We start from the raw sequence: 12,648 nt of genomic DNA, 5'->3' as shown, positions 1-12,648 counted from the left end.
TTTGTCACTTAATTGACCAATACCAATTAACCGAATCGTTGATTGTTGACCATTTGTAAATAATTAGTTGTGGATTACTACTCGGTTGGCTTGGGGTGGCTCAAGTGGGTTTATGGATCATGTCCGGATGTCTGGACTATTAGGATCTTAGAATATTATAAATATGATTTTTGTCACTTTTGTTCGAAAGATGAAAGAAAATGGGGAAGAGGTGGTAATCCTAGTGATAGAAAGTAGAAATTAAACAATGGTAAAAATTATGATAATTTATTGTTCTTTGAATTTGATGGGCCTTTGTGAATATCTAACAAGATTTAGAAATACTTCTGAACACTTTATGTTTGTGTGATTCATATATTCATATTTAAAGAGATTATGAAACACCGGTAAAAAAATAGAGTTTGTTCTTGTGAAATTGGAAGATCATTTTCTTTTAACTCATTTGTAATTCATTATAATCATTTTTGGAGTATAATGAACTGAAGAGGTGATATTTTCTTAAAGTAGATACGTTTAATCAAACTGAGTAAACGAATTATTTTTATACTCGTCTTTTATCATTTTCATGCTCGTGTGAATTTGTCAACACTCTTATGTGTCCATATTAATTTTATTTGAGCTTATTTATTTTGGTTGTCTTTGTTCTTTGTCTCACACATCAAAAGGTATTTGTGTCTTTCAATTTCACAACAAGAAAAAAAATAGAATGTATCGACAATGGAAGAGTGAATGGTTGTCAAGATGGTGGGAAGCAAATATGAAACAAAAGATTTGGAAACGAGATTAAAGCAATTATGAGTTGGAAAAGAGTGATATGTAACACCCTGATTTTTGTTTATTTTAATTTTAATTGAATTTAAAATTGTTTTATGTTATTTATTGGAGTGCTTTAATTAATTTAGTAGAAATTTGAGGATGGATAGAGTTTTTTTAGAATTATTATTAATTTTAATTATTTTTAAATAATATAATTAATAAAAAAAGTGAGATAATTGGTTTTGGAAAGGAAAATATAAATATAATAAAAAATGAGGATGAAGATAGGAATGGTGAGAGATAAGTGATTAAAGATAATTAATAAAATTAAATTAAATTTTTGTTTTAAATAGTGGAGTTGAGAGAGAATTGAGTCAGTACGTGGTGGAAAATAGGCCGAAGAAAGAAAACCTATAATAAACTTTTGGAAGGAGTAAAGAGAAAATCTCATAGTCAAAGTTGTACCATTGCTGCAAATTCGAGATAAGGGAGAATTATTCATGTATGGGTGTTTAAGTAGATAAATAGCGAGGGTTCCTTACCCTCCTTCATTCTTCCCTTTCTTTTTTCTCTTTGATGATGTTTGAAGTCGATGAAGGTTTGGGCAAAACATTTCTAAAGCAGTTAATATAATTTTATTTTATTTTGATTGTAGCTTGTGAATTAATGAGATATTGTATTGACGCCTTGTGATAAGGCGAAGGTTGAATGGATAACATGTTGAATTTATGATGTTTGAGTCATATTGTTTCAGGGTTATTTTTATCGAAGTGTGTTTGGACGGTTAGGGCTCAAATAGGCTAATCGAGTTTGGATCTGTTCAATAGGAAAAAAAATTGGAAAACTCATAAAAGTTAGAAAAATTTTAGAAATTTGAAAAGTCAAAAAATCGGGTCAGGGACCGTGCGGGGCGAGTGTTGCGGAGCTGCAGCTGCGTGGTGGCGTGCGTACGGATGGGGGGCGTGTGTCGTAGATCCTCAATAGCGCGATGGTGCGCATAAGGCGCGAGGTGTGTGTAAGGTGGCGCGTACGACGCGGAAGGCGAGCATATGACCGTTCGCTTCTGTTTTGATGAGTTTATAGTCTATTTGAATTAAGAGAGTTGAGTTTGATATGTTTAGGAGTTTTTCCTTTCGTTTTTCAAACCTTTGACGGATGTTAGAGTTAACAATAAGGTCTTGGGGAAGTCTTGCCAAAAGGCAATGAGACAATTTTAGACTTTAAGGCAAATGTTGTTTTAGAGTTGAGTTGTGAGTAATTTGAAGAATTATGGTTAAGTTGATTTTGTTTAGAGTTGTTATGAGTTAAATGAATTAAGGTTAGAGTACGCCTTGTGACTCTTTATTTTTTAATAAAAAATGGAAGAGTTCTTGTAAGCTCTGTTGAGTTATGAGTTGACCCTATTGAGTGTTGAGGATTGTGTAGTGTTATTTTTCTACCCTATTAGTGAGCATTGTTGAGCAATTATTTTTCTACCCTATTGATGTTATTTTTTTACTACTAAGTTCTTAACGGCTTTTTTTACTACTAAGAAGATGAAGTATATTGTAGATTATGATGAAATGTATTTATTATGTGTTACTCATTGAAGGTTTGTCCATTATAAAGAAGGGTGTCTGGAAAAATACAAATCTCGCATGAAAGGTATAGTGGAACATATCATTGACAGTGGAGAGAGAGAATATGGGACTCCAATTGTGATTCGTGGAGAGAATGATGAGCCACTGATGGTGGTTCAAAAACCTATGAAGAATGGTAAGGGAAAAATATGTGACAATGGGTAATGATGATTGATGTTAGATAGTCATATTATGTTTTTTAGAAGAGTTTACATTAGTTTTAAGAGCATATACTTCTAATTGTTTATGTAATTGCAATTTTTTAATAAGATTTCAAATAATTATGGAGAACAATGATTTGTGCCAAAATCATTCTAACCACACAAATTCTCGAATGTCTTCGATATATAAGTTATGGTGAGAAAAATGGGAAAGACTTGTGTGGATCTATGTGCTTGTAGGTATAGTCATTAAGTGATATAATATGGTAAAGCTTATGGATAACAAGGATGCAATTCAACTAGTAATTATGTACTTTTGATGACGACAACACTTGAAGTCAATCAACTTTTGAAAATAGCTCAGGCAGTCAAAGATGCATAAGAAGGTTGGTCAAGCTATCCTCCTGAACCAAGATCTTTTAAAGTCAACACCGCATTCCAATGACTCTCGAGTAAAGACAGGATAATGGTAATCAACATGGAGATATCTGAAGCCTCGTCAAGAAGATTCAAGGTTCTTATGAGATTCTAAAATAAAAAATAACAATGTCAAGACTTAAATATTTAGAGTATGAAAAAGAGAGAGTGTGAAAGCTTACATGGTTATGTATGTTTGAGTGATCAGTGTCTTATAGAGATACAAGGGTATTTCGTATTATGACTAAATCACACACACACACACTAAAAACATTGATAAACCTATTTTTTTAAATTAAAATCAGTAATAAATGTTTTGGGGACCTAGCGAGTTGGTTTGAGGATTTGTTTGATTAGAAAAACTTTTTTAAATTGTTTAATTGATCATATCATTTGCCTAAAAAATTACATAATGTTTAATTGAGTCTATAATCGATCATGATAATCTGTTAATGTTTGGTAGCAAGTCTATATCAAAATCTTCCATGTTTTACCACAACAATCAATTATTTGAAGTGCCTAACTGGTTAGCCTATTCGATAAAGCATTCATTCGGCTCATTATTTGTTTCCAAATTTAAACAACGCCTTGGCCTATAAATAGAGAGTTTCAATATCACTTTTTTCAAATCCAAAAAACGTGAAAAACCTCATTTTTTATTTCTCTCATCAGTGTTTTGAGAGGGTTCTCGAGTCTAGTGAGAAATATTGTTTTGGATGAGGGCAAAATTGTAAATGTAAGATTATATTTTTCTTTGAGTAAATAATTATTCCTAATAAAGTTTTAATTTTGGTTGAGATGTAACCATTGAAAAAGTTATTGTTTGAATTTTGGGGATTTATATAAGTATCCATTTGGTTCATGAGCTCCGTCATTGAAAAAACTCTATTTTGATATGTGCAGATCAATCAGTAAAAATATCATAATGTTTCTTGAGCTCATACCATTTAATAATTATATCGGTTCGATATCATCCCGATGTAAAATTTCACTTGGTTTCTGAGTGTTGGTGTAAGTCATATAGGCTAATACTTTTAGTACTTGTATCGAATTATTTATTAATAATAAAAGGTTTTTTCTTTATTATGTTTGTTTAATAAAGTCCATGGAATAGCTAGTCCGTTTAATGTATCAAGTGTGACTTAATCATGAGATCACATTAAACATAAGGACACTATTCTTAAAGTATTCGTAGTCGAGCTTTATTGTGAAGTGGGATAACATTAAAGCATTAAGACTATTATGTATATAGACTGATTATCACATCTCATGGATCATGGATAAGGAGTTATCAAGTCTTAAACATAGGTATGAATATTAAGAGTAATATTTATACTGGATTGACCCGCTATGAGAATACTATATGGAATGTTATGCAAAGTGTCATAAGTTATTCTCATGGTGATAATGGTGTATACCACCCTTCGACCTGAAACCACTATGGACCCTAGATGTAGAGTCAAGTGCCTTATTGCTGATCAAACGTTGTTCGTAACTGGATGACTACAAAGACAGTTTATGGGTACTCCACGAAGCAAGCTAAGGGACATGAGTGACCTAAATGGAATTTGCCCATCCTGCGTAACAGAATAAATGTCTATGGGCCCAATATTGAACTGGACAAGGATGACACGGTCCATGCCTTGTGTTCAATATAGACATAAGGGCAAAAGGGTAATTGTACACATAAGTATTATCACAAAAGGATTTGTTAGATCACATGACATTTTCGTGTCTTGGATAGCAGTGATGTGTTGATAGATGTCGCTCACTATTTATTATGTTAAATACGTTATTTAAATAATTGTCAATGCCGCGAAAACCTATAGGGTCACACACAAAAGGACAGATTGATGAGAGATAGAGTAACTAAGGAACACCATAAGGTACGGTGCACTTAAGTGAATTGTAGAACATCGTAAGGTACGATGTGCTTAAGTAGAATACGGAATATGGTAAGGTACCATGCGCTTAAGTGATTTTGGCATATTATAAGATATGGGCCACATACACTTAAGTGGACTTTTTTAGCTTGCAGCCCACATAAGTGATTCTATAAATAGAACCCTTGTGCAGAAGCATTTGTGCAGTTGCAATTTCGTTTCTCTCTCTCTCACTCAAAGCCTTCATTCGTAGCAGCTAGCACTGAGATTGAAAGAATCCATTCGTGTGGACTGAGTAGAGGCGTTGTCACCGTCTAACGTTCGTCATCGCTCCGTAGATTTGCATCAAAGGTTTCAATCGCCATAAGAGGTAACAATTCTATCACTGATCATGGTCATTCGTAAGGATCACTAAAGGAGTTTTTTTTAATTTCGTTGCGTTTTGGATCACCCTTCTCCTTCACTGAGTTCATTTTGGTGTAAAAAGTCAATAGGTTCGATATCAGTCCCGTAAAAATCTCGGTTCAGTTTAGAGGATAGCCAACTCAAAACTCCTTCTTGGATTGTGGTCAGTCTATGTAGAACTTTAGTTTATTTTGGAGGATAGTCAATTAAAAACTCCATCTTGTAACACCCTAAAAACCCCAACACAAAATAATACGAATTTAAAACAATTATACACATAGGGTGTCACGCAGACCCATATTACGCAACCATCATTATATTAGGCCAAATGGTTAAAGGTTTTATAAAAGGTCCTTAGAGTCACAAATCTTAATGAAAATATTGAAGCTTACGACAACTACATGTCGGGCGACAACACATTCAAGAGGATCTACTCTAAGTGAGGTTTTCATGTCGATCCTAACGAGAACTACATCTCGCGGATCCACACTACACAACCATTGTCCTATCTTATGTTTTTACTTTAGACTTGGGTATAAAGTATTTCACATAAGGTGTTTGCAATTAGAGTATCTAATCCAATACCACAACACAAGCGATATAACAAATTATAGGATAATAACACATTAGGTAATAAAAGCATAACATAGAAGAAAACCATACAAATAAACAAACATTTGGCACAAAAAAAACCAAATTAGGTTTGACTCTCTTGAGGGAACCAGGGTCCCCAACAAGGTCACCATCTATTGCATCTCAGAAAAAATACAACTTTCGCAAGTGCGTCACACACTTGTGGAATGACTAACAAATTCGCCACCAAATTTTATTTATTCCAATAAAAAGGAAAGAAAAAATATCGATAAAATCCCTAAAAGAATGACAATGATATGGTCGTTGCAACCAAATCGGGTTCGGGAGTCGATTACAGAATGACAAGGTATTAGCATCCCTCATGTCCGTTGTACTTAACGAGAATCATTTTATTAGTTTATGCATAATTGTTAGCTTAAAAATGTTTGACTTTATAGAGTTATTAAAAGGTTTAAAGAGAAGAAAAAGGGTTGCAATTTTTTATTATTATTAATGTGCCTAACAAGATTGTGGGTCTTGCTTTTATGTATCTTCGAGTGCGATAGAAAAATCAAGGTTACGTAGTTATAGATAAAAAATATTTATTTGTGGGTAGATTTTAGCAAAATCTGTTTTACACAATCGACGAAAAACATTATTTACCCAAAATAGTTAGAGGAGCGGGAATTTGCATCACATTGAATGGATTTCTGCATATCAATATTCACGAGAAAATGTCACTTATCTCACTCACACATATATGGACGAGGCGTTCTTTTGCATCATCTCAAGTCGAAATATCTTTCCTTTATGAAAAGGGTTTTTGATCGCACGTTGGCGAGAAAAGCTAAGTTTGATGTGTTGAAAGTATTTTTGAGTGATGAGGAGAAATCAGATGGTTGAGAACTACATTCCGTATCCTAACTCTCGGGAGCTCGTGGACTACACCACGCCCCTTTTTCATCTTATTTGAGAAACTATTTTTAGGTATTTTGTTTAGACGACGAGTGTTCAAATGGTCGAGAACTACATCTCGTATCCTAACCCTCTAGAGTTCGTGGACTACACCACGTTTCTTTTTCATCATTTTTCATCATTTTTATTGAGAACTACATCTCGTATCCTAACCCTTTAGAGTTCGTGGACTACACCACGCACCTTAAAATCAATTAATCAATAATCTACTTAATAATTTAAAAAATAATTATTTGATTAAGATCTAAACAACTAATTAATTAAACAAAAAAATCATTAACTAACTAGTAATTAAAATATTTAAACTAATAAAAAGAAATGAAAATAAGTAAAAAATTAAAAGAATAACATAAAAGGAGTATATGCATAAACATGAGGTTGCAAGAATCACCATCGATCTAGAGCCTAATTCAAACACACTTAACCATAATTATCATAAAAGGGGGAAAAATTTATGAGATAAAAGAGTGGGGGCGGCATCTTATTTAGTACAACAAATCAATATTTATTTAGCACGATCTCTTGCTTATGACGATATATCATTGTCATTTCTTAAGGTGTCTTACAACCATTGCCTTAAGCGAATCCCTCGACATATATATTAGTACAAAATTGTTTCATCATTTTGGTACGAATGTTTTTAGATATCATGATTTCAAAAAAATCACTTAAAGTAAAAACTATTCGAACCGTTTTTAAAAAATCATTTTTGAGATATATTTATTTTTGAAAAATTATGATTTTAACTATATTTTATTTTTCAATAATGTATATTTATATTATAGAATGTTAAAAATAGTTTTTTAATTTATAAAAAATGAATTAATTTTTCTGTATTATTTTGATAAACATTAAAAAACATTTTTAAAATATAAAAAAATCATTTTATTAAATCTAAAAGAAACATACTATGTATTAAAAAAAATTAATCAATGAATTTATATATAGATTTTTTTATTTTTTTATTTTTCTTTTTTAAATAAATTTATATAATTTTGTTATTTTACTATTAAATAAATTTTAAAAAAAATATGCATCAATCCAACTTTGTAAAAGAATTTTACATCAATCAATCACCACATTAAAAATGATTTTTATAATGTTATATATTTTAGTGTAAAAAAATTTTACAAAAAAACTTTTCATAAAAGCTTCAAATGAAAATTTTATTTGAATAGTTATTTTTAAAATGTTATTTTAGGTATTTTATCAAAACTTTTTTTGGATATCAAAATTTCAAAAAATCACTTAATTTTGAAGCTATTTCAAATAGCTTTTTCTAAAAATCATTTTTGAGATATAAAAATTGTGATTTTGACTATGTTTTGATTTTTAATAATGTATATTTATGTTATACAATGAACAATTCAATCTTTTAATTTATAAAAAATAAATTTAAAAAAATTTGTAATATTTTGAAAAACATTTTTGTAAAATCTATTTTCAGAAATATAAAGAAAAATTTTATTTTTTTAAAGCTAAAACAAACTGGTTCATATATTCTGTAAGGTTATATTTTTAAATTGAGACTAAAGATACATTCAAATTTTATTATAATATAAATTAGTTTTATATTATTATTTAATGCAATTATAATATTCTACCATATTATATTAGTATTTTAAATAAAACATGTGATTTAGATTGATTAAAAATTTATAAATATAAAAATATTTTTTTCCTTTTTTAAAAGATTTGAATGATAAATTATTATTTGATCACAATGTAAAACTAATTTACATTTAATCTCATAAATTAATTTAAATAGAGAGAATTATAGAAGAATAGAATCTAACAAGTTTGGGAATAAGTGAAAAAGCGGTAAAGTACAGGTTAAACGTACGGAGACAACATTGACGCGATCATACACACCGCTTCAGAAACCCAACACAACACTCTCCAATAGCAACGAATTGAATAAAATTAAATTATGATTATTACTACTCTATCACTATAACACCGAGCGCTCCAAATTTCGGCGTAGTTTAATTTTAAATTTCATGGCTTCTTCATCTCTTCATTGAAACGATAACAATGGAAGACGACAAGCGCCACCAAGTCGCTGAGATCCAGAGTTGTTCTTCACAATCAGAATCAGAAGTAATACCCAATAATAGGTCAACTTTCGATGCTTCCGAAACGACGTCGTATAGTTCTTCACAGTTACCAAAACCTAAACCTAGAACTAAGGGAATTTTGTGCAAACGACGGAACCCTAGAGTCACTGTTCGCCGCATAAGGGTTAATAATGTTGCCGCCATCGGTTTTCCTCTTGGAATGTCGTTCGCCGCTGTTATGGCTCAGGTAAAGGAACTCGCTAAAGCTCTTTTTTTTTGAAGTAATTTGCTTTCGGCTAATTATGTATTGATTGATGTTTGAAAGCTTACAAATTGTTGCTTTCTATCAAATTTGTTATTTTTTCATTGATGCTGGTAAGAAATATGATTTTGAATGGATTGATTTTGTAACATTGATTTTAAGTTGAAATCATAAAAGCAATTTTAGTGTAAAAATCACGTTGATGGTAAAAAAATCATTTTGGAGCTTCAAATTAGAATCAATTTTGGTTGCAAAATCAGTTCTAATAGACATTGATAAAAAATGTCAAAACCAATTTTAGGTGTCTGGAATCACCTTTGGTTTGGCTCTCCCTAATGTGAAGCCCAAACACACTAAAACAATCCATTCTAGTAAGTTTTATTTTATTTTAATTTGTACAGTTATTTATTGATCCTGGTCATGAAAAGCTTTTTTTTTTGTTTTGTTTCTAGGTGTTATATAGAAGAGATGCTGCAGCTGATAGTATGTCTCCCAGTCATCTTTCGTCGGTAATTTTGTTCTCTGGTTTTAAGGAATTTTTTTCTGACTTGTGCACATTCATTGTTGCAATGGATTTAATTCATTTACACGGTCAATCAATTGCAATTGGCAGATATTTATAAATGTGACTCGAATCATAATTACTTCTAAAGTCACTTGTATGATTGATTGTCATTTGTTGACACCATGAATTCCGGGAAAGTCACAAACATGGGAGTTTTTGAGCTATCTTTATATGCATCTTTGTCATCTGCTGAAATTTGATTCAATTTTGATTTGAGTGTTGACTGTTCTATTGATTGTCTGTCTTGTAGATATGCACGTCTGCGATCAATGAATCTTTATCCAGTGTAAGCTAGACATCAACTGTTAATTCATCCCTTGATTGTGATTTTACTACATTTCTCTGAAAGCTTTCTTGTCGATAAAGTGCATCATGTTAAAGTGATGTCTGTGTGACACTTGTTTTGATTTCTGCCTATCCCGCCATAGGTATTTGGAGACAAGCTAGATGGTTTGACAAAGAACTTTGAACAATCTTTTGATAGCACTTTGAGTACTCTTCGTTTAATTTATGAATCAACGATTAGCAATGAAGGGAATAAATTGAATAACATGAGGTTGGAAATTCCAAATTCTAAATTGAATAACATGAGGTTGGAAATTCCAAATTCTAAATTGAATAACATGAGGTTGGAAATTCCAAATTCTAAATTGAACACAGGAGACTGCTCAGGTAATATTGTTATGGAGGATTGTCAATCAGAGCCACTGTCACATGAACATGCTGAAAACATTGATCAATCAATTAGTAGTGAAGAGTTCAGGGATGATTTTCACATGGAGTCAGTTACTCATGATCTTGCTTTGCATGGGCAATCAAACCAAATGGTTTGTTTTTCTCCAACCTCTTCTGGAGCTGTAGTTAATAATCCAGTGATTAGTTCATTTGAGAAGTCTGTTGTGGAGCAATGCCGTTCTAATGACCTCAAGACTGTTGAAATTGGTCTTACAAGGCAAAAATTGAAACTCAAAGAGATAGATTTGGCTCTCCGCTACGATTTAAATGATCTGGAGCGATCCAAGTTAGCTATGGAAGTATCGAAGTCATCTTTCAAAACTGAAAAGTTTAAGAGTCAGTTAGAAGATACCAGATATGGTGAACTAAATAAGAAGTGCATAGACTGTCTTATTGCTGGTCTATTCATTATGTCAGCCTCACTTTTTTATGGCGCTTATGTTTATAACTTTGAACAGTTTATCGAGGCTGCTGAATTGTGTGCTCCAGAAGAGGCAAGTATAATATTTTTCTTTTCCATGTTCCAATTTTATGCTAGGGTTGAGGCGGTTATAATATTTTTGTAATTGCATGATGAAAAATAACTAATAGGAGAAGTATCGTTAAAATTTTATTTAGAAACAATATTAAATTTGAAAGATGCAAATAATTAATATGGGCCAGATCATTAGAATATTATTTAGAAAAGAAATTGTTTTTTTTTATAGGTTTTCTTTCCTTGTTTAGTTTTCCATTTTGTAAGTACATGATCAAATATTCTACTTATCATATTCACTTACTTTGCAATCTAGTATAAGAACTAAGATGCAGATTATGTAAAATAGGATGTCACTATGACATCTCTTTTCAGCACCATCTTTGCTCAATTTGGAGATATTATGATGTTTTTTTTCTCTACTTTAGGAATCTTACTCCTGGTTTACTCCAAAGTCAGTAGCCTGGTTCAATTCAAGTGTGCATGTTTTTATTTGTCGAGTTGGAGTTGTAAGCCGAATGGTGTTTGGTTTCCTAATGATCATTGTAGTTGCATATTTGCTCTTCCAGCGGGCATCAACATTGTCATCACAAACTATGCCAGTCACTTTCATCCTTTTGATGCTATGTATTGGCTGTGGTTACTGTGGAAAACTGTGTATAGACACACTGGGAGGTAGTGGTAATGTTTGGCTCTTATATTGGGAGATTCTATGTTTGCTGCATTTCGCATCTATATGCTGGACGTCTGCTTTGTATCGAATCCTTCATGGACCAATCGACGTAATGCAGACAAAGAAAGGTAATACAATTTTTCGGTACTGGATTCGTCGGTTGCTGTTCTATGTTATTTTGCTTGTTGTTCTGCCATTGTGCTGTGGTCTCATGCCTTTTGCTAGCTTAGCTCAATGGAAAGACCATTTTATGTCGAAGGTGATTACTGGATCAGAATGGTAAAACATCTTTTGGTCATGTAAACTGCATATTTTTGTGTAAAACCATGAGCAGCTTAGCTTGTGGTAAGCCAACTTACAAAGCTCCATCAATTGTATTTGCCTGCAGCTAGTTTTGTTTGGCTCATTTTTGTTAATTATTTTATTTTATCTCATGTTGAAAGTTACACTATTATTGATGTAATATTATACACCACTTTTATTTATTTATTTATAATATATCAGTTTTTATTTATAATTCATTGTTACTATAAACCCGCCTTTAGTTTGAGAGTTTTTGTTTCTTAAGTGTTTCAAGTTCAATGGTCTTGAATATGACCATTAAATTGGATGACTTTTCATTCTTGTCATGATTATAAATAGTCTTTGGTTTGGTTCTCAAGTATGCTCTTACTCTATTATTCAGAATATATAGCATCTATAGGACAAAGCGAGAGTTTAGAAGAATCAAAGAGGGTACTCGCAATGATCTAACAATGGCTGAACGTAAATTGTAATTTCTTTCATTCATATTTGGTTTATTGATTTTTGTTGTTCTTTTGTTATTAAAAACATGAGACCAATGAAAATTAATTTTACAATGGTGCTTGAGAGATTGAGATCGTGCTTGAGCAACAATGATGATTAAACAGAAGGGGTTATAGTTCTTTGTCGACAGTTTTGGATGACTGTGATTGCACCGATAATTTTGTGTGGTCCAGAGTAAATGCAAAGTTGTATAAATAGGGAGGTCACATGTTCTTTGATAAAAAAATATTAAAAAAATCTCTTCCTCAATTTTTGATTAAGGCAAAAGTGTATTTCCACGGAACT

At 31.7% G+C, this 12,648-nt stretch overlaps 1 protein-coding gene across 4 annotated transcripts; it reads left to right on the top strand.

Annotated features, from left to right (window-relative positions):
- The first annotated feature begins 8,601 nt into the window (after positions 1-8,601).
- On the top strand, positions 8,602-12,073 carry LOC127080516 (protein CPR-5). 4 transcript variants are annotated; one of them, XM_051020833.1, is made up of 6 exons: positions 8,602-9,093; positions 9,561-9,617; positions 9,924-9,959; positions 10,102-10,229; positions 10,302-10,902; positions 11,312-12,073. In XM_051020833.1, exons 1-6 carry the CDS (start codon positions 8,824-8,826, stop codon positions 11,837-11,839), a joined length of 1,620 nt encoding a protein of 539 aa, XP_050876790.1. In that variant the 5' UTR covers positions 8,602-8,823; the 3' UTR covers positions 11,840-12,073. The 4 variants fall into 4 exon arrangements, with proteins under 4 accessions (XP_050876790.1, XP_050876789.1, XP_050876788.1 ...); XM_051020832.1 differs by having other exon boundaries at positions 10,102-10,265; XM_051020835.1 differs by adding an exon at positions 9,410-9,479 and having other exon boundaries at positions 8,892-9,093; positions 10,102-10,902.
- The last annotated feature ends 575 nt before the right edge of the window (positions 12,074-12,648 follow it).

The sequence above is a fragment of the Lathyrus oleraceus genome, chromosome 5 (genome assembly GCF_024323335.1).
Source record: "Lathyrus oleraceus cultivar Zhongwan6 chromosome 5, CAAS_Psat_ZW6_1.0, whole genome shotgun sequence".
Lineage (NCBI taxonomy): Eukaryota > Viridiplantae > Streptophyta > Magnoliopsida > Fabales > Fabaceae > Lathyrus > Lathyrus oleraceus.
Note: the sequence above shows the minus strand (reverse complement) of the source record. Positions and strands in the feature narration are given on the sequence as shown.